This window comes from Sturnus vulgaris, chromosome 1, assembly GCF_052056855.1.
Source record: "Sturnus vulgaris isolate bStuVul1 chromosome 1, bStuVul1.hap1, whole genome shotgun sequence".
Taxonomy (NCBI): Eukaryota; Metazoa; Chordata; class Aves; order Passeriformes; family Sturnidae; genus Sturnus; species Sturnus vulgaris.
In genome coordinates, this window is record NC_142243.1 from 21,193,205 (window position 1) to 21,216,060 (window position 22,856).

The 22,856-nt window shown below is 38.7% G+C and overlaps 2 protein-coding genes across 3 annotated transcripts; one reads left to right on the forward strand and one right to left on the reverse strand.

Moving 5' to 3' along the window:
- Window positions 1-5,793, forward strand: ACBD7 (acyl-CoA binding domain containing 7). Its single transcript, XM_014875648.2, has 4 exons — window positions 1-245; window positions 5,147-5,264; window positions 5,368-5,430; window positions 5,518-5,793. The coding sequence occupies exons 1-4, from the start codon at window positions 234-236 to the stop codon at window positions 5,589-5,591; spliced, it is 267 nt and encodes an 88-aa protein (XP_014731134.1). The 5' UTR covers window positions 1-233; the 3' UTR covers window positions 5,592-5,793.
- Window positions 3,013-22,854, reverse strand: OLAH (oleoyl-ACP hydrolase). Of its 2 annotated transcripts, XM_014875647.2 has the most exons (7): window positions 22,663-22,854; window positions 11,115-11,246; window positions 9,350-9,488; window positions 8,675-8,774; window positions 7,518-7,687; window positions 6,541-6,626; window positions 3,013-6,296 (listed from the first exon to the last, which is right to left on the reverse strand). In XM_014875647.2, exons 2-7 carry the CDS (start codon window positions 11,242-11,244, stop codon window positions 6,163-6,165), a joined length of 759 nt encoding a protein of 252 aa, XP_014731133.2. In that variant the 5' UTR covers window positions 11,245-11,246; window positions 22,663-22,854; the 3' UTR covers window positions 3,013-6,162. The 2 variants fall into 2 exon arrangements, with proteins under 2 accessions (XP_014731133.2, XP_088017354.1); XM_088161228.1 differs by lacking the exon at window positions 22,663-22,854 and having other exon boundaries at window positions 11,115-22,565.
- Window positions 22,855-22,856: the final 2 nt, after the last annotated feature.

Genomic DNA, 22,856 nt, shown 5'->3' on the forward strand with positions numbered 1-22,856 from the left:
GTCCCTGTGTGCACAGTCCCTGTGTGCACAGTCCCTGTGTGCAGTGTGTCCCTGTGTGCACAGTCGCTGTGTGCAGCAGTCCCTGGGCGCTGCCGGCGCTGCTCCGCTGCCGAGCTCAGGTCACGGGGACCGTCCATGCCAGCCCCGCCGCGCCTCCGCAGCCCCACTGGCAGACGCGCCGCGTCTCCGCCGGAGAAGGAGCGAGGCCGTTCCCTGCGCATCCTCGCAGCATCATGACTCTTCAGGTACGCAGTTCTGCATCTGGTGAGACACGGAAGAGAGGAGAGGGATGCACTGTGCGTCTGTGTAATGCCGTGCTGGAGACTATGGTATTTCTTCAGCATAAGGATTTTTACTGCAAAATCAAGGTTACCTTGTGGCAAGGGAAATCTGCCTAAATCCTTGGAGGTTAAATAGTGCATTACTTTTCACAAGTGGAGGGTAATAAGCATGCTGGTTAATTTGAACTATTTCATAGGACATGTAATATTTTGGAGCCTTACCCGTTAAAAGCATGCATGCTTGTGCATCTGAGTTTGCTATGACTGAGTTAGACCTGGAAAGGCAGGTGCACACTTATGTTTTTAGGATCTAGCTGGTTGCTTGGAGCTATTAAAGGAGGAGGGGAACTTCTAACATTGAGACAGTGTTATATGTGCATTTGGGAAGCGTAAATAATTTTTAAGGAAGTTGTGTATATTTTTTAGGGTGTATGCATCTTTGGACTGCTACATTTTGATAAGCTTGTGTTTTGGTAGGAGACCTTCTACTTTCTTACCTTCTAGCTACAGAGACGGCATCCTTTTACATTCTCTCTGCTTGTATCTTTAAATAGCTGTTGAGGAAATTGTCTTTATTGCTGGCTTTTAGCCTCCTACCTTTGTGGGAAACTATGAATACTTCCCTTGTCTTGGCTGTGCTCTGATGGATTAAGCAGTTTTTCTTCTTTAGGCGTTCCTATTATCCCTTTCACTGCAAGATTTGCAAGCTCTTCTATCCCAGTCTCATTATGTCTGCCTCAGCTTAGTTAGTGTGCATTTTGCAAAGAGTGAGCAGCACAGTGCTCTGACCTAGATGCAGGGAGTGCACTGCCAGCAGCTTAGCAATTTTCTTCTGAGCTCCAATTATGTTGAATAGCACAGAGGTTTCATTGTGCTGTGTTACAGCTGAGAAAAATTTCTTTCTTCAGTGGGTCAAAATTGCCAAATCCCAAACATAACGCCACCTTTGCATAATTAATAATCACTGAAATTACAGTTTGTTCTATTCTGCCTTGAATCCAGTGTAGAAGGTGAATTTATTAGCCTGATGATTAAGCAATGAGCCATAAATCATGATAAGAAAGAGCTGAATGCAGTATGATATGCTGTTCCTCAGCTGTATACACGTTCACATAAAAATCAGTGCTTGAAATTTTAAGATACCATACACATTCTGCATTAGACATTGGCTTGATTGACAGTTACCAACCATATCCATAAATTTATTGAATCTAGCTGTATGGGAGTGAGGTCAAATGGATAAAATAATGCTCTCATTAGTTTGACTGTAAAATATTTATATTATATTTAACGGGTAAAATATTATGCTGTAAATGAAGATTTCATTCAAGCTTTTTTCTTTGCAAAAAGGTGCAGTGTCTGATAATAGTCTGCTAATTTGTGCTTTTATCTTTAAGGCATACGTGTATGTTTACGTTTGTATATATTTTTATGCTTTTTATTTGAGGAGTTAAAGGGAATTTTGTCAGCATGTGATTAAAAGGAAATTATATTTTGCAGGCTGCTCATAAGCATGTTGTGTAAGAAGGCAAATCCTAAGCAACAGTCTGTGCAGAATGATTGGCTAGAGGGGAATAAGGCAAGAAAAGTTTAGTATTTAGATTCCATTTCTGCATGTTTCTTGCTCTGTAAGATGAGTATTTGCGAATTTTTAAACTATCTTGTGATATTTGCCTATAGATACACATAGAGTAAAATTATAGGGAGATAAGGTTATTAACTTAATGGTTTCTTTATTTTTTTATCTTTTGTCTTGTACAATTGAACAGGGCTTCTGGTTCATTCTTACTGTGAAACTGTCATGGTTTAACACCATCCAGCAAATAAGCACCATGCAGTCACTTGCTCACACCCCCTTCACTTACAGTGGGATGGGGAGGAGAATTGGCAGTGGGGAGAAAGGGGAGGAAGGAAAAACTCATGGGCTGAGATAAGAATAGTTCAATAATTTTTTAAAAAGTAGAGTATAATACTGTGATAGTAGTAATGAGAGAGAGAGCATGTGCAGATAAACTCAGGAGAAGCAAGAGATGCACAATACGATTGCTCAGTACCCACTGACCAAGGCCAAGCCCATCCCTGAACAGCAATCAGCCCCTCTTGGCCAACTCCTCCCAGTTTCTACACTGGGCATGATGTTGTGTGGTGTGGAATATCCCTTTGGCCGGTTTGCTCAGCTGTCCCAGATGTGTTCTCCCCCTTCCCCAGATTCTTGTGCAGCTCCTCACTTTCAGAGCATGAGACATTGGAAAGCCCTTGGCTCAGGGTATGCAACAACCAAAACATCAGTATGTTATCAACATAATTCTCATCCTGCATCCAAAACACTGCACTGTAGCATGTACTAGGGAGAAAATGAACTGTACCCCAGATAAAACCAAGACAGAAGTTTAGATCAGAAGACAATTCCATTTCCATTGAAAGATTTCCACAGATTTGAATGGTCCTTGTATATCAGTGCTAGCAGAGGCTCACATGCAGTAACAACTTATTTAAACTTTAAACTATGTGGCAACCTAGTTATGTTTTATTATTGATACCACTTTTAAATCTTACAGTTAACAGAGCATGAATCCTGCTTTTATTTGCACATGTGTGGATAATATTAAGAGATGTCTGTGCTGGAAGAGTCAGTCATTGGTGTAGTCAAGAATGTCACATTTCTGATATTTGGATTAATAATGAAATATTTATTTTAATAAGATTGTACCAATAAAAAAACCCTTGAGCAGTAGGTAATCACATTTATTTTCATAAATAAATGTCCATCCCTTTTATACATCTGTACCAATAGTGTGACATTAAATGCTTTGCTTTGAGGAGCATCAAATATGTACAGCTCCAGTTTCTTTGGACCACTATGTTTAATTATTTGGTAAGGTAGTTTGCATTGCTGACTTTGTTTCCCCACATTAAATGCTTCTCCATTATAAATGCTGTACATCTATTAAAAATGTTGTTAGTGCATAGGAGTTTTTGTGATTAGACTTGTCTTGCTGCCTTAGTACAAAACTCCCTCATATCCTAATGCTGCAGTGCCTGGAGCACTGCAGCAGCATGGCATGGCTGGAGTGACTCAGGGGTAGGCTGGAATGTAAATTCACAGCCTGTGAATTCCTCTGCAATCCCTGTGCCCTTGCCTCTTCCCTGAGGTGAGCACAAAGTAGAACAGGCCTGTTTTCATGGAAGGATAAGGCACCTGACTGTCAAAAAAAGCCCTACAAGCAGTCTCACAGGGACTGTGGGTTTAGACTTGGTGTGGCAGTGCGTCTGTCTCCTCCCTACTCCCAGGCTAAAGGCACCCATGCTGTGCCTAAGACACAGGGCAAGGTGCTTCTGGCAAGGTGCCATTTCAACATTATTGATTCAGCTTTTATATGTAGTGTAGAGCATACAAGTTTAGTTTATCTAAATCACATATAACATATACATAGCGTATGAATGTATTCCGAGCCTTTTGGTTCTTTATTCTAGGAAAATCCTGTATTTGTTTTGCAGAACTCTCAAATACTTCATTAAAAAAAGCTGCAGTGTTCTTAAAAGAAATCAGACACAAAAAGTTGGACTTAAAGCTTCATATTTTTCTATGGTTCTATGGTATAGTTGCATTTTAGTAACATTGATTTTTATTAAAACAGGAACAAACTAAGTAATTACATGTTTCAGTATATAAAGTTTTAGATTTAAGAATATAATTTGGAAGTAATTTAATCTAGAATTTAGTGTAGAAACTGCCAAATCATATACTTTATTGAATGACCAAGGGTCAGATCTTTAAGAAGGCAAATGGCACTTGGAATCTGCCTAATTCTCAGAAGGATTGTTATATTCAAAATTGAACAGCAGCATTTCTCAAGCTTAAAACAGTCGTTATCAATTTTAGCACACCAATTCTTCTCTGTACTCCCCTATCCCCTACTGGACATCTGGTTCAGGGAGGTTGTGGTGGGAATCTCTCAGAAACTTCTGCTTGTCAGTTATGCAAACACTGAGGTTCTGACTGATTTGGAAGATTATTTATTAAAAAGCATCTGCATTGCGGCAGGATTTTTGCCTTTTCATTTCACTTTAAGGGTGCTATGAACTAACAGACCTAGAGATGTGTATTGTCACCATGAATCCTTCCCATCTAATGTTTTGTGAATTTACAGCTGCAGTTTAAAGAATATTCAAGATTTAATTGCTGTTTTGCAGGGAGCTAGAATCTAGGGCTAGGGAGCCCTTTTAATCACACATTATGATTTAAAAAAAACATTCCATTTAAATGCACCTCTCTGCCTGCTGCTCCTTGTTACAACACTGCTGTTACAGATATACATCCTCCTGTGACGAGCATTTTTGTTCTTAGAAGACTTGTGCTTCCCTTTGTGGGTTTCATACAGCAATTCAAAATTTGCAAAAAATTAGAAATTCCTCAGAAATTTGTATCTGGCGAATCTCATCTCTGTGCCAGTTGTTGGTCACCTACTTCCCTGTCAGCAGAGCAGTGGAAATGGAGGGTGAATTGGGCAGTACCACTCAGAGGGGATTTGAGCTCCACCACTTGAGCTGACACAGTGCAGGCAGGGTCAAAACAATTCAGGCATTACAGTGGAGTGTAAAGTTCAGTGAATGGCTTCATACCTGCAGTGTGACTGTAAGAGACATATACACCACATAAACTGGGGAGGCTGCTCGCCCCTGTCAGCCATACAAGCCTATAACCCTTTCTAACATTTATGAAGCTTCTTTCATGGGAAAAAGCCTTGTCTGGTTGCTAAACCCAGGTGAGTCATTGAGAATATCTAATGATACTACTATGTGTCTTATAATTCAAATTTTAAATACACCCCTTGAGAGGAGAACACTTTCTCTTCTTTCATCAGGCTGACTTTGATGGTGCTGCAGAAGATGTAAAAAAATTAAAAACAAGACCAACTGATGAAGAACTGAAGGAACTATACGGACTCTACAAACAGGCTACTGTTGGAGATATTAATATTGGTATTACTATATATACTTCACATTTACTCACACATCTTGATAAAATCAAGCTAATGTTATGTAAATCTGCATAATAACCAAAGCTATGCATTTATTTTGGCAGAATGTCCAGGAATGCTAGATTTGAAAGGCAAAGCCAAATGGGAGGCCTGGAACCTGAAAAAAGGTGTTACACCCATTAAATTTACAACCTGTAGTCAAGTTTATAGGATGACAAATGAGGAAAGATAATGACTCCTACTTTCCTTTGCAGGTTTATCAAAGGAGGATGCCATGAATGCCTATATCTCTAAAGCAAGAGCAATGGTAGAAAAATATGGAATCTAGAATATTCAGAATAATTCCCACTAATAATTAAACTCTTCAGTAGCTGATGAACTCTATTGAGAAAAATGCAGTACTAACTCCTTTTTGTGTAGTCTCACACTATCATTTAAGTATCAGCTGTTTGACTTTAAAGGGTATTTACATATATAATCTATTTTTAGCTTGTATATTAATCTAAATAAATTTGAACTTAATAAATTAAGCTTTCTGTGAGAATTGTGGATTTTTGTGGGTATTAAATTATATTTAGCATTTTGACAGAAAAAGACAGACAGAGAAGCTCTAACAGTTAAATAACATAGACATGATTTTTTTGCAAACAAGGTTATGGAATAAAGTGAAGAGTTTGTACATATGCAAGAGAAGAAAGAAAATATGAAATATTTTTTAAGACTCAAAGCCAATGTTTGTTTTTTAAAAAAATTAGGGAAACTCCCCCTTATAAAGGATTACAGAGGAGAAACAGAACAACTTTAAGGCATAACTGCATGCAATGTAGAGAAAGAAGTGACTTATTATAAATTGCTGTGGACTAACCTACACATTCTGCTATTAAAATTGAGGGAAACACTCATAGTTGGGCATTTTCTATGCACATTGTGATATGTTTTATCAAGAAACTTTCATTAGACGGTTTCAGCAGATAGAAGTGATCTCCAGGAAGCTTATAAAAGGAAATATCTCCATTTGTCAATTCTTTCCAACCTAAAAAAGATATTTAAAGTGTCAGAGAAATCTCAATTATTGTGATAATTTTGTATAACTATTTCAAAGTTATTATTTAATAATTATTTTAAATCTCATATCAACTTTTGGGTTCATACATTGAAACTGCTGTGTTGATTTGTTTCCTTTAAGAAGGAGATAGACTCTAGAAAACTCTAATTATGAGTGCAATACAGCAAGAAAAATGTGTAAATATATGAGAAAAGCCATTTAAGCAAAGTACCTTGTGCATCATGCATTTGATCATCAGACCCACAAAAGACGGTAATATCACAGGAGAAGGGGGTACTCATGTCTTCCTTCTCAAATCTGTGAACATAAAAAGCAGTCATAAAACATTCCATAAGAGATCTATATTTGCTTCCACATACAAAAAAACGTATTTTGTTCTTCTCTAAAACTTAATAAATTTCAGGAGTAGATTATACAGGACATCAGGAAAAGAAAATACTGCATCTTGAAGTTTCTTAGCTCCTTACCCTACTACGATTAGATCTAAAATTGTAAAGAAAGAATGACACAATAGTTAGGAAAAAAATATTTGCAACCTGCAATAAAAATTCTCACCTACAATAAATAATGATATTACCTGCTTATATACAAGTTCTAACATTTCAGCATCTTTCAGTGTCAGGTTCCTAAGACCAAAATGCGTCCCACATGCAAGAGTGTCCTTGTTTTTGCTAAGGTAAGAAGCCTTAACCACTCGGCTACAGGAGCTGAGTGTCCAGTGTGGACAGTAGTTAGGACACAGGAAGTTGGTTGCTGTCTGGGTGCCCAGAACAACGGGATTCTCTTCTTCTGGTTAGGCTAGAGGACCTTGGATCTGGAGGCTGAATGCAGTGTTCCTGAGCCATGATGAGCTGAGATTGTTAACCTCACAAAACTATAAAAGATGTGAGAATATTCTCTTTTAGTAGCTGCTAACTTTAGATCCTAGGTAGAACTGTAATTCTGTCATGACGGGTTCACTACTGCAGTAACAGCTGTGGTTGTTGCAGTAGGCAGTGTTTCATCTAGTGCTTAAATACTAGAAAACAAATAGGAAAGCACACAAAGGAAAAATGTTTACTGTTTCTTATTCTTTTTATAACAGAAATGAGAGCAAGTTATTAAGAAAGAAAAAAGAAAACCTAAGATCAGACAGAAGTAAAAATGTAAAATACAAATACAAAAGTAATACAAAGTTGTAAAACTTACGAAAACGTCTTGAAAACATTAATATCTCCTCTTAAGGTTAGTGCTATAGTTCTCCTAATGTTTTCATTAGGTGGAAGCTCATAATTTCCTCCTAGCATCCTCATACATGCAAGAAAGTCACTGTTTCTATCAGGCACTGGTGTGTTTTTGAGGGCAAGACATGCTGCAGACTGTCAGTAGCAAACAAAACAGATCAGGTGTTGTATATAATATACTTTAAATAATATTTTAATTATTTTAGTAAAAAGTACAATAATTTTCCATTTCCAGAATGTTTGTTTAACATTCACAGAGAATACTTCATGGAAGTTAGTAGACTGTGCTTACTGAAATTACAAATTATGAATGAGCCAAGTACTCTCTACTTCTGAAACTTATACAGAAAAGTAACTGTTAATATTACGTTGTTCAAGCTTGACTCTTACTATTGAAATTCAACTAGTAAAATAATCTAAGAGAAAGAAAAGCTTAGCACTGGACATAAATCTGGCTAATGTAGGACTGAAGAGACCAACTGATTATGGAAATTTGCAGGAGCAACAATTGCTTCCCTGAATCACTAGCTCATACTCAGGACTGCTAAGAAGCATTAGAAACTGAAAAACAGAAATAGCAAATACTGACTGAGGACAGGACTGGAAAAATACCACTTCACTACTGCTTTTCTGAGAAAAACTAGCAGAACCTCAGAAAAAAGTGGATTAGAAATCCTACAAAGAATGAGGAGAGAGACAAAAAATTGGACAAATGTATTGAGGGCTGATACAACAGGTTTATGAAAGACAGGGTCAAGACAGTTATTTCATACATTACACAGTAAGAAGGACCACTTAGTATTTAGGTTTGATTACTTTTGAGCTTAAAGCCAATGATCATACTAAATAATACAATATTCAAAACACTTTAGTTTAAGGATTAGTTTGTTTAAGCATTAATTAGTTCAGGCATTAGTTTAAAGAGACTGTTCTCCCAAGGCTAAGGTTAGCAGTAGTGAATATTATGTATTCTGCATCTACCTCAGGACACTTTTCACTCATTAGATTCTGAAGAAAAGTTGATTTTGTATTAAAACTATTCTGCATACCATACTGTAAAATATTATTTTTACTCTTAGTAACTAATTTATGGTTCATAATGTTAATGTTTCTGTAGCTTACATTTGGGGCATGCGCTGCTGACATGAAAAGATGGACTGGCTCCAGTCCATATTTTTCTTTCAAATGAAGTGCAACAGCAAAACTCGTGTAAGTTCCAAGACTGCAGCAAAAGAAGAAATTAAAGCAAAGTAAGTAAAAACTTACATAAAAACTGGAAAATATGAACATAATTTTAATTTCAGTGCTAACTGGCTATCTTGAACAGTTGCTGAAGCTGTATATGACATGCAGATTATAATGATATTAGTTAATTGACATGAAGTATACTCCTAGTCTAATTTTGCAAATAAGACCTTTTCATAGTCTATTTTTCTTTTAATGGTCTCCTTAATTTTCAATAAGAACAGTTATTTTGAATACTTGAGCCTCAGCAATATTTAAAATCTGTGTTTCATGGTTCACCCTCCGCATTCATTTAGATAAAGCACTGACACAAATATTAACAATAAATACAATTATGATTGATTAGAAACGTGTTCAGATGCTATGCCTGAAGGTATAAATAAATAAATAGATAACCAGAGTATTTGAGAGAAACTGCATATTTTAGGATGACTTGACAGAAGATCCTCGCAGAAGCAGATTTTCCCTAAGGTTTTGCAAATAAAAACAACTCCTAGAGCTCAGAAATAGAAGCTCCTTCACCAGGGTATCTAAAAATGTGTTTATTTTTACCTGTGACCAAAAAACGCAAATGGTTTTTCTTTAAATTCTTTTAACAAAACACTTGTAACTTCATTAACTAAGCTTGCCATGTCTTTTGCAAAAGGCTCCTTAAGACGAGTTTCTCTTCCAGGAGGCCTTATGCAGAACACTGCAGAAGAGGTGAGGGAAGGGAGGGAAAAAGAATTATAGTTATTTCAACTAGATAAAGTAAAAATAATTTAAATTAAGTTTTTAAATTATTCTGCAGAATATACATACTATTTTAATTAATCCTTCTTACAGCTGATACTGTGCACTTGCTTGCTATTGCTGCTGTTGTGATTTAATCCTACAAGAGATTAGGTTTCCATTCTTCGTTTAGTCTCAAATGTTGCTCCTCTAGTTGATTTGATTGATAAATGCCTTGGGCCAGAATCCACAAGATCCTGATTTCAGTCAAGGTTTGAAAGCAACTGTATTGTTATAAATTTTAATAACAACAACAAATTCATTAATTTCAATAATAGTAAGTTTGAGGGTTGTGTAAAATATATCCTTTCAAGGGCAGCATTAGTAAGTGAAACTATACTAAAATGGTACGATACCTGTTTTCTTCTTTGTCAGCTCTTCAGCACTGCACATTGGAAAATGTGGAATTATAGTGCAAATTGGTGGATATTTATATTTACAGTTATTTATATTTATAGAGAAGGAAATTCTACATGCTTTTATTATTTTCCTCTCAAAACTGAGGATTTTCCTCTCACTGCTTAGTGAAAGTAAGGAATGAATTGATCAGAAAAAAATGTTGGTTTTTTCAAACCCCCTTGATATCATGCATACTGCCACTTATGTAGAAGTAATAGATCAGACACAAAGTATTTTAGAAGAGACAGACTAAACCACAATTTGATACCATATATACCAGTACAGAAAAGTTTGCATCTTCTATATTTTCTGCAGAAACCATCTCTGAAAGAACAGGCTGTGCCCTGACTTTATTTATCTGCATCTGTACTTGGTCCTAGGCCATTTCTTTAGTAACTTTCTTGGAAGTAGATCCAGTGGACAAAAAACCTTTTCTTTATTCTTTTTTGTTTTTTCCCCCTAATTTCAAAGATTCAATGTAAAACTGCTTACCAGAAAGTACACATGCATTTAGAGGACTGGTAAAACTGCAATGACTATGCTCATGAATATGAAATTATTTTTTTCTTTGTGGAAAGTTTGGAAAATGGCCTTGGCTCCTCTTCAAATAGGTCAAGCAATGGATCTTTTTAGTGCTGATATATTTTGTGAGCAATGAGAATTACTTAATACTGTAACTAAACGTCATTTCATTGTTAAAAAATTCATAGATTAAACTTCAGTTTTGATACAAGAAGTGCAAACACTGGATAAGAGATACTCTGCAGACTCTCGAAATTAAAAATAGTTCTGACATCTTCACTTTTAACCTTGCTGAAGACTGGCTTATCAACAATACTCAGTGTATTTCTGTTCCTGAACTATACCAATAGTTTCTGAAGCAGTCAAGCATACTATACTCTTGTGAAATATGGTTCTGAGGAGATAATTTTTTCACCCAATTGAACATAATTTGATTCAAGGTGTACAGAAAATGTACCCTAGTGGAAATGCTAGTTCCTAATGCATGCTAGTCCTTCCTTTCTGGAGAAGACACATTGGATAAAGATTGTGGTGCTCTGAAGACTATTATATTCCATTGTAAAAATTTGGCTATTGTGTATTTCATAACTGCTTAACTTGTACTATAACTACAAAAATGACTAACCTTCAATTGAGTCGTTGAAGAGTCTGCCCCATTCAGCAAATTCTGAAGTTCCACCTCCAGCCCATGGAAAACAAATCAGTCTACAAAGAGCATTTGGCTTTTTTTGTACACAAGCAACCAGCTTCTCCATTTCTAAAAAAAAAAAAACAACCAAAAAGCCACAAAACAAAAAAGCAAGAAAACAACACATCATTCTAGAACAAGACTCTTCAGATATAGGAAAACTAGAGTGATTTAAGTCTAAATTGAAACAAAAGGGTGGAATAGTCTCTGACATCAAAACTGCTTGTGTACAACAGCTATCTGCTAGATACAATATAATCTTTCTGCAACACTGTAAACCAGTTCTGCTTTTATAAATGATGGTAGAATACTATTGGGGAATACCTTTAGTTAATATTTGCTAAGTCACTGACCACAACAAACATTACAAGCAGCACAATAAATTGTTAAGGGATTTCAGGAAGACCATTTAAAAACATAAGCTTTTAGAATATACACAATAATAAAAGGTCCATCTGAAGAACCTACAAAACATAAGGACCACCTAGTTCAACGTTGTCTCTATCACAGGGGTGAAATAGATGTCAAAGGAACAGTAGGATGTAGTTTCTTTATCTATAGAAAAGGCCTATGAATTACTCTTTCATGTATTTTTCCAGTCTCCCCTTGAACAGCTGGCATCCACGACATCCTCTTGCAATGAGTTGCACAGCTCCACTATCTGAGGCATGAAGAATGAATCCCCTTCTTGGTTTTAAGCTGACTCCTACAAGTTCATTTGATGGACACAGGGTAGAGTACAGTAAAGAGAGTGAATAGTGCACCTCCTGGGGTCTGAGCATTTGAGCTCTTCTGTCATATTGTCTCAGCCCTCAAACATTTCTTTTTCCTGAATGAAAAGGCCTGGCTGTATCCTTCATATCCATCATCACTGCCCATCACTGGACTTCTAATTTTGTTACATTCTGTTGAGATGGTGGAATAACCAGAGCCACATTTGGCTTTATCACAGCAGCTTTGGTAGTTTTGCTTAGTGACTGATAGAAGTAGCAGCTGAAGCAAGATTTAAAACTACTTCTTCTTTCTTGCTGTGAAGGAAAAATAGCATTGAAGATGGCAAGTGCATTGTCTTTAGCATCAGGTACTGTTTTTACTATCTGAAGAATAAAGCAATTCTCTATCATTTTTATTCTTTTCCCAATTTTCTTGTCCTTTATTCTTTCTAATTAGATTTGTGGATGTAAGTACTGAAGTGACAAAGTATCTTGTAGATTGTGTTGTGTCAAAAGAACCTGGAAACACCACATGCTTAGTGAAGATAAATTAATTAGAAATACAGTGATACATAATTTTTATAAAATGGTTTCTGCAACCATTAGAATAAACTTATTAAAAAGATTGAAAAAAATACTGATTAGGAGATAGCAAGCAGCAAAATTCCATTTCCAAAATGCTGCAATTATTAAGGGTATTATTTTTTGCCTTGAATATAGCTCAATATATGTAAGGGCTGATTCACCACAAAATACATCTGTATGCCTACATGCAATCTTTTTACCTGCACAAAAAGTTTGAGAAATGCAACCAGATCAGGATAGGCAGCAATTCAGACCTATTTCAAAACTACACAAACAAGATAAAAGAAAACAGACCTAAATGTTGGTGTGGTGGTTGCTTGATTTTCATGTATATTTGAACTGGAGAGTTTGTGAATATTTGTTAAGAATCACTTCAAACACACATTAAGAACAGCAAGACACACACCAAAAAAAGTCTCAAATATCACTGTATATGTGAGCCTAAGGTAGCAAAGAATAGTGGAACCAGTGCCACAGAAGACAACTCCTCTGGCAGATTTTTAGTTTCAGTACAATTAGTTCCATTTAAAGTCACTTCTTCCACAAAAATACACAAAAAACTCAAACATTTCTGAAGCCAGTATTGTAACCTGACAGTCAAATAACAAAAAAAACCCCCCAAACAAACAAACAAAAAAAAAACCCAACCAAAACAAAACAAAAAAAAAACCCCAAAAACAAACAAACAAAAACCACTAAAAAGCTAAAACTACTTCAAAGGCGACAGAGAAATTTCAAACGTGATAGAATACAATTAATTAAAGTCCTTAAATTATTTAAAGGTACATTAACAGTTACTGAAATCTTTCCCACTTTAAACTCACACAGGTTTATTCCATCACCATCCAGCTTACTTTAGGTGCAAATACCTGAACAGTCAGAAAGATCACTAGTGACAGGCAGTGACAGCCCAAGGGTGGGTCCACTTCTCTGTGCTGCACATCAGGAAGCTGCACAGACACCTACTTTTACCTTAAACCTTTTCAAAACAAAGAAAAGGCAGTACTGAGGCATGCAGCATCCGAAAAAGGAGAGAGAAGCATATCACATGTTAGATGTGACACGCAGCATTTGGCAGAACTATAACAAAGGCACACTGCACTAATCCCAGTGAATGAAAAAGCACAGGTTAGCATGCCCATGACAGTACACAAGTTGTAGCAGTTTTCATACATGGAGCCACACAGCCTCACTGAGAAAAAAAGCTGCACAAATAGAAAGGCTAGCCTTTGGTAAGAGCTATGTCTAGAAATACAGTGCTCATAGCCAGGCTGGAGAGTATTTGCAGGGGTCTGAAAATGCTGCTGTAGAAGACAATCACCTGATTTGATTAAATCACTGCATTTGGTAGGAGAGCAGTTGTAATTTCTTTAAAATGAAAGACATAGCAGTGTATGAACTATATACTGTGGGTAAATATGATAATTTCGTGATAGCTATCCTTTATGCCCCTGGAAATCAGATGAACTACGAGTATCCTAAAAACACCAGTGTCTTTTGCAACTGCATTTGCAATACTAGGAAGACTGGCTTTTTTTCCCACTTTTGCTTTTTAGTGTTAGTCTACCAAGAGTATCTGTAACAATAATACTATAACAAAAATATTCACAAGCAGTTATAGAAACTAAGAAACCTGGATGCCAAAAGGGGTTCTGATGTTTAACTTGGACATGCAAGCTGGACTACTTTGTGGTTTTCACACTTACATGAAGAGGCATGCAACTAAGCAGCTCTTATGCTATCCAAAAGAAAACAGGAGTAAACTTCCTCTGTAGGACAGTCTTAAGACCGAGACAGTCTAAACTAATCCAAATGTATTATTATTATTATTAAGTATAGCCTCAGAGGGTTATACACAAGTAATAAAACAGGAGACATGATGGTGAAACAAGGAGGGGAAACTGGATTTTGCAAAATGGAGGACTTCTGAGATGCATTAGCAGGATCTCCTGACAGATTTGGAAAGGTGAGTGACGCCAGACAGGGTATTGAAGAGATCTCATTGGAATTCTGCCTAGAGCGTTGGTCAGCTTCTTCAAGAAAGGTGAGTTCAAACCAGATCTGATGCAGGGCATGGCTAGGAAAGAGAACTTATGAGACTACATTACCTTCTACAGGTGCATTGGAAGATGAAGGTGAGAGAAATAAAATTCCAAGAAATAGTTAGAGATTGTTCATAAATTAACCATGGCTAAAAAGATTTTCAACCACTGGACCCATCAAATTCTCAACAGCTCTCCAGCTTTAATCTGGACATTCAGGTTATTAAAGTGGTTCTAGAACAAGTATGTGTCGTGGCCTGGTGAATACTTTCAGTGCCACGCACCTGTTGGCTTGACACAGGAATGAGTCTGTATGTGTGTGAGGAAAGCCAGCCAGTTACAATGCTGTAAAATAATCTTGCTAACAGAGAACCAGCTCAGTTCAACACAGTCCTTTTTATTATTGTACTTAATACCAAGGACATGCACTGAAATCAGTCTGCTAAGGTCTGCTGAACAAAAAAGAAAACAAAATTCAAAAGTACTCAGAGAAAACAGGAAACCTGGAGGGACTAGAATACAGTAGAAAAGCTGACTTTCCAGTCTTGCAAAGAGAAATGAAATGTGGAATTTACATAAAAATAGTCAGTCTATATACAGGGCTGGCCATGGGAAATAAAACACAATGGACATTTTTGTTGCTGTCTCAGGAGAAGACAAACATGTGCTGACCTATCATTATATGAAATATCATAGTAATTGATAAAACTGCTTCACTGGTACAACCGAAAAAAAGTGCTTTTGAGGAAGAATAAAATTTTACCAAGACCAATTTCCCCCTGTTCCTTCCCTGTGATCAGCTGTAGATACAGAAATGTACCATGGCAAGATCCTGGCTGCCTAGATGAGAGTTACCTAGACTTTCTCCTTGCAGCAAACTCTAAAAGCAGGGAAATGGTATATGCGTTCTAAAAGACAGATTTTTTTAAGAATCAAAATGAGAACATGAACCTTCAAATAAAGAAATTTGGACAAGAAACAGACTCTCTCATACCCTTAGCTGCCCAGCCCACATTGCAGTCTTCAAACTTCCACCTAGGGGTGTTCAGATGCTTCCTGTCTGTGCACAACCTTGAGGCACTCACAGGAATCACCATTTGATGTAGAGTGCAACAGTCTTAGCAATGCAAACTGCTGGTCAACCACAAGTTCCCACAGCAAAACAGTCAGGCATACAGTATGGTAAACAATAGAAACCCCTGTATACTATTGTCTCAGACACATGACACAGCTTAGAAACACAATTTTAGTCTCTAATTTTGGTGACTCATTTACAGCTTTGGGATAAACTCAGTCAGAGAAGGCCTAAAATACTCAAGACAGGGATACAAATGTCGATACCTACAGCAAGAACATGAGGCATTGTTCAACTGGACAAACACTCTTCCCTTCTCCTTCTGCATTTCTGTAAAGCAGTGTCATAAGCTGCCAACACTCAGTCAGCCACTGAAAATGAACAGCGGTGTTAATTTGATGACAATTTGTGCATCATTCAGAGCTTGACCTACTCTAAATGCCACACAAATTAGGGAAAAAAAGGGGTTAATCCCAGGACTTCCACTACCATGCACAAAACTATGCCCTGGAAAAAAGGAAGATGACCACAATCAACAGAACAGTGGATTGTATCTTCATATGTTCACAAACAGACAAAGCTTGCTTTTCTTTCTTCACAGATGCTGATGCATATCTGTCAGCAGTTCTTGATGCCAAGCTGATAACAATTTGAAGAACCAAGATTTGCAGAACTGCTAGAACTGGAGAAACAGCAGTTTCTTCAGGGGGTCCCTCCATCTCCCACCAATGCTGCTCTTGGTTCCTGGACAGCAAATGATTAGTCACCCATGAAAACCAAAAGGCAGGGAAAAAGTGAAAGGACATAGCAGGTTAGGAGAGTTTTGCTTTCTCATAAGTGAGTGAAATAGCATCAGGACTGACAAGAATAAAACACACAAATATTAGGAGACCTTGTAGGATACAGAAAGACCATGCTTAGGCAGAGAGGCATAAATGTCACAGATAATGGAAATATGCTCCTTTTGTAGCTTTTGCATGGAAGGTACACATAGCACAGAGAAGGCTGGCACTACATTTTAACCATAGCAATTCATACCCAGTGGGAAGACCACATCGACATTCCACTTGCACCCTACAAGAAATAAGCACATGACTAAAAAAGGCATAGGGTTTATAAACATCGAGGTTTGGCCCCATAATCCAGTGGTACAGAAAGTATTCTTTTGACTTGTCCACCAAATTGATTACCCAAAGACATGCAGTAGGTGCAAGACTTCACAAGGCTATTCCCATTCTTTTAAACAGAAATAATTGTGTGTGATGATAGTAAAATCCCCACAGCTGTTCACACCCAACTCTGTCTCCTTCAATCAGAAAGTTCTGCATTCACTACTGGCTATCCTGCATCCTATGGGTGATGTTGTCTCATCAGTTTGAGGTCAATTCCTATATCCACACCTATTGGTACCCAATCAGAAGAGAAAATTCAGTAGTAAAAACTCCAGGAAAACCATTCCAAGTGCTGTTTTCACAAGCTGAAATATGCTAATAAGATATGGAAACAAATGCCAGATTTCTGAAAAAAAATCAGTAATGGGGCCAGATTTCTCAGTCACAGGATTACCTACAGAAGTATTTGATGATGAGAACAGGAGTAAAACCACAGTCACAATCACTATTGCCTTTGCTGCAAAGGAAACTGCTGCAGAGAAGGCAAAAATGGGGAGCAGAGACATGGTAAGGCTCAGAGAGTAACCTAAGTCAAAGCTGTAACTGAGATGCAGACTCATCACCAGACACCAACAGTGCCTGATCATGCTGCTGATGAGACAACCTGTCTCTTCCCAGCTTCTTGGAGCATAATGCTCTACCCCAATCTTTTACTCAGCACTTGCAACTACATAGCTATGTAGAAAGAGCACATTGTTTATCAAGCTGAAAACTAATCTTGTAGTTTAGGTTTCACCTACATCAGTCTCACCATACTCCTGTTGAAAATGAAAGGAGCCTTTTATGACTTTTGGAAGCTGTCACATACTTCATCAAGCTGGACAGGTGCATGCTGGTATTACATATACAGCCCCAAGGTTTGGATGTAAATGACACATCTGTGTTAACCTAATGGAGTAATTTGCCTTTAAGGATTATTTTACAACTTTCCCTGAAACAAAGAACCTGCAGAGTCTGTCTTACTGGTTTGAAAGATATATTCAGCCAATCTAATTTTCATTCACAAAAAAAAAAAAAAAAAAAAAAAAGTCCACAAAGAATAAATAGTCTTCTTTGGAGTACATTCAGTTGAATCTCAATCTATTTGAAATCTAAGGACATCTGGTTAGGGAAATACCTTTCTTTCTATCTATATGCTTGTTGTCCCTTGTATCTGCAAGTCTTCTGTCTTTTTGCTGAGTACATCCAAGAAGAGTCTGGCTCTGTCCATCCTCTGCACATCCATCTATTAGGCAGGTGAAGACATCTTCATTTGGCACTCCCCTCTTAAGACAAAACCAATTATCTCAGTCTCTTCTGTACACCACCCACTCCAGTCACAATTGCAGGGGACTGTACCACACTCACTTCAGTATTTCAACATCCTTCTAATACAGCAGAATTTAAAACGGAGCCAGATGTGGTATACCAAAGAAACTTTGGATTATTTTTCAAACATGTTTTTGAGACAGGCTTTCAGGGCATGATGAACTTTTTACATGAACTTTATTTATTGTCATGGCATCACCTTATACTAGGCAGACAACTATTAATCGAAAAGCACAATTGAAAACACAAGCAACAACAAAGCTGCTTTTGCACTGACCAGCTGCTAGTACAAATGGACCATCAGCACCACCCTGAAGGGAACAGAAAGCCAAAGGTAAAGAAACACCAAGTGCCTGCAGCAGAGAACTCCAAGATATTTCCCCAAGGAAAATTTATTCTGTAATACACTGTCTAAAAATCCATGGAATCAGCCTTTGTGAACTGCAGGAGTGTGGTATTTGCCAGCAGGGTAGTCCAGGACCTAAGGCCCCTCAGGTATCCAGGCACTGGCAAACCCTACATAGCAGAACCATCTCGTTTGCACACACATGAGCTGTCTGCAGATCCTGGAAGCCAGGGAAAAGGCAACCCTATCCCCAGGTGGCAAGTAGATCCAAGTCTACTCCCAAAATTTAGATTTAAGGTAGTCCACTCATCTCCCAGCAATAAGCACAGAAGTAGAATAGTCAGCCTAGGAGTCAAATGATCCATTTCATGGTAGGTATTGAGTCTGTTATCAAAGCTGCTGGATTGCTTACAGCTAGGCATGTATCTGAGACACCTGGCTGGGAACATGGGAACTTCAACAGGTCAGGGCATTGACCACTTGGTGTTTGCAATCCTGTAAAAACAGAGCTGTCACACTGTAGGACACTTAGGCAATGTAATTCTCTACTGATTTTATCTTCACAAGAGCAATGCAGTTTGTGTAACTGATAGACACCAATGTCTCAGTGTCCTAAACATCGTGAACAGTTCAAATTTTTTATTTCTGCATCTGTATCAGTACCTTACACATTACTGTATCACACACCTTTGGTTACATTCATTATTCAAATAATCCTTAAAAAAAGTTTAAAAAAATGTTTTCCAGGGAAGGCACTTAGGCTTTCTAGAAAAATTACAGGTATATGAAAAGAGGTGTTCAGATAGAGAGAAAACATATCTGTTACATGCATTGCAATATTTATTACAGGTTTTTGAGGTTTATAGATTTATCTCCCCAAAAGTTTTCTTACTCAGCAAAAAGCAGTGGTGTGATCTTCCATTTAAGAGACAGCAAAATGCAGGGAAAAAATGTGGGAAGCCGTATCTCAGTACCTCCTGAGTTCAGGAAAATACTGGTCTTTGCTTCTTTAAAAATAAAGACTTAAGGCAATCTTTTGTCATTATACCTAGATGCTGTAAATTAATGGAAAAAAGTATGGCACATACTGGGAAAAATATGACTAATAAGATGGGTAACATATCTCTCATGGCTACACTTTTAGCAGACTATATTAGAAATCAGTTAATGTCATTGCTAACATCTAAAAGCTGCTGATGAAAAAAAAAAGTGTCCTTACCAACTGAAATAATGTCCTTCAGAAAGCTGTTCACCCATCCCTTTACTTAGCCTTGGAAAAAAGTCTAGGACGTTATTAAAGAGAAATTTATTTGTGGAACACTTGCATCTGATAAACTCAAAGCATCCCTAATGCAAAATGATTGAAATAAATATTAAAGTCACACAACATGCATTCTCAACATGCTTTAAAAACAAACATAACAAGGAGCACCATAATCTCCCGTCCTTTCCTACTGCTTCTTCTGTCAGCCTAGTTCTGCTATGGTGCAACAACATAACCTTTGCTCAGATGTTTGAGAAAATCATTCAGTTGAGAGAAAGAGCTCTAAAGGAGTCCATAGACTTGAGCTGTGAAAGATAAGAGAGATAAAACTGGAGAAAAAGGCCGCAGAGATGGTGCTAGGCAAGTAGCTCAACAATCAAGAGGAAAGACATCAATATGGAAAGATAATTACCATCTCAAGGGAAAAAAATCAGTTTCGAGATTGCAACCTCCTGTTTAGTATCTTTATTGATGATCTTAGATGAGGGGATTGAATGCACCCTCAGTGAATTCACAGACAACACCAAGTTGGGTGGGAGGGCTGATGTGCTGGAGGTCAGGAAGGCTCTGCAGAGGGATTTGGACTGGGTGGATCAAAGGTTCAAGGCCAATCATATGAGATTCAACAAGATGAAGTGCTGAGTCTTGCCCTTGGGTTAAAACAACCCCATGCAGCACTATAGGCTTCACAAAGAGCTCAGTATATAAAGTGGAGGAATGGGGGGACATTTTAAGTGATAGTGTTTGTCTTCCCAAGTACCTGTTACACTTGACTGAGCTCTGCTTTCCTTTGGATGGCTGAACACGTGTCCATGGGAATTAGCAAATGAATTCCTTGTTTTGATTTGCTTTTCTGTGCAGCTTTTGCTTTCCCTACCCATGAGATTTATAACTCCTACTTATCTGATCCTCTCCCTGATCCCACTGGTGGGCAAGTGAATCAGCAGTTGGGGCTTGGCTGCTGGCTGGAGCTAAACCATGACACCAGGTAATGGGAAGCCATTTTGGCAGCAAAGGCAGAGAACAACAAAGAAGCAAACAGAAGGTGCCACTGCTGCAGACACAATGAGGAAAGAAGTCACGGAACATGGTGCCATTTTGTTCTGAGTATGGCAGACTATGTCATGGAATTTATTTTTAAACTTTTTTTATGACTCTGGGCTGAACCATAGCTCATCAACACACACCACCCAGTTACACAAGCAAGTGTGGGAGACCCCTTCAATGTGCCAAACAGCAGTACTGGCAGGTGTCCTTGAAAGTAGAAACCTCATTAACCATGGCAAGTAAGGCTGGGTGGGCTCCACATGTCCTTTCCAATACAAGCAGTGCTTCATCATGTGGTGCAATGCTTGCTCCAGCATGTGAAGACTTCTCCAAATGCCACCCAATCACTCTGGTTACTGCTTACTCCTACTGCTGTGGAGCTGCAAGTCACACACCACAAGCATTTCTCCCACATAGTATTTTAACAGGTGGCACAGAAACCCATCAGCCCAGACCTGCTCCACAGAAACACCCTTCCAGATTCCTGAGCTATTGCCCACCCACAAAGCAGCTGGGCCTGGGTGAGGAGTCCCCTGGGCCAGCCAGGGCTTGCATCTAGTCTCAGTCCTGCTAAGGACACCAGTGGAGTTAAGAGCACAGACCATAGGGGACAGCAGCTCTGAAGAGCCCCTGCCTCTAGTGCAACCCCAGCTGCACTTTCTCCCTTTGTCATAGATCCTAAGTTCTAAGGATCACTGAAATCCAACTCCTGACCCTATACAGGACATCCCAAGAATCACACCATGGGCCTGAGAGCATCTTCCAAATGCTTCTTGAATTCTAGCAGCCTTGGTGCTGTGACCCGTTTTCTAGAGAACCTGCTTCAGTGCCCAACCACCCTCTGGGTTGGAAAAACCTTTTCCTAATATCCAGCCTAAACCTCCCCCGACACAACTTCAAGTCATTCCCTTGTTTCCTGTCGCTGTGCACCACACAGCAGGGATCAGTGCCTGCCCCTTCTCTTCCCCTCACAAGGAAGCTGTAACTGCAGTGAGGTCTCCCCTTGGTGTCCCCCAGGCTGAACAGACCAAGTGACCTCAGCCACTCTCATGTGACTTCCCCTCTAGGCTGTGACAATTGATAAAAGATTCGTGTTAATCACAAAAGCATTAGAGTTTGTATAAACCAGAATACTAAGCTCTAAAGTGAAGCATGGACACTAGCTAAAGGAAATTATATGATTAAATAATTCTGTTTAAAATCACCTTGTTATGTTATATTATGTTGTATTATGTTACATTATAATATGTTATGTTTTTCAAATAAGTTGTATCGGCTACCAGCTTGCAAAACTGGACTTCCCAAAAAGCCCTTCCTGCCTTTGATCAATACTGCCTATCCCAAAAACCAGACTCCCAGAACTTCTCTGGTGGTTATCTACAAAGACCAGACCTCCAGAACTTCCCTGGCGGTCATCTACAAGGACTGGATGGCTATCTGTGACTAATTATCACCCAAAGGATTTGTGAATTTGTGAACAACGAGAACCCACAGTATAAGAAGAGGCTGCAAACCAAGGTTCGGTGGAGTGGGCGGTGACCCCTCACGTTCCCCAGCGCGCTGCTTGCTCTTTCTATATCAAATAAAGCAATCTAAATTTTGCTGAATATCGAGACTTTTGTCTCTCATTTATAACAAGGCTCTTCCTTATTTTCATAGCTCTCCTTTAGAAGCTCTCTAACAGTTTAATGTCTATTTTATACTGTGGCACCCAAAACTGCCCCCAGCACTGGAGGTGAGGCCGCCCCAGAGCAGAGCAGGACAATCCCCTCCCTTGCCTGGCTGGTGATGCTGTGCCTGATGCCCCCTAGGACAGGGCTGGCCCTCCTGCCTATCAGGGTACTGCTGATTTATATTCAACTTTCCATCGACCAGGAATCCTAGGCCGATGGAAATGAGGTCTCCAGCCTCTCATTCCCCAGTCCGTACGTACGTCCAGCGTTGCGCTGTCCCAGGCGCAGACCAGCACTTGCCCTTATTACACTTCACACACTTGGTGACTGCCCAGTGCTCCAACTGGTCCGGGCGTGTCTGCGGGTCCCACCTGCCTTCCACGGAGCCAACAGCTTCCCGCTGTCCTTTTAAGTGCTCCGCCGTGCCCAGGGCGCACGGGACGGGCCAGGCCGC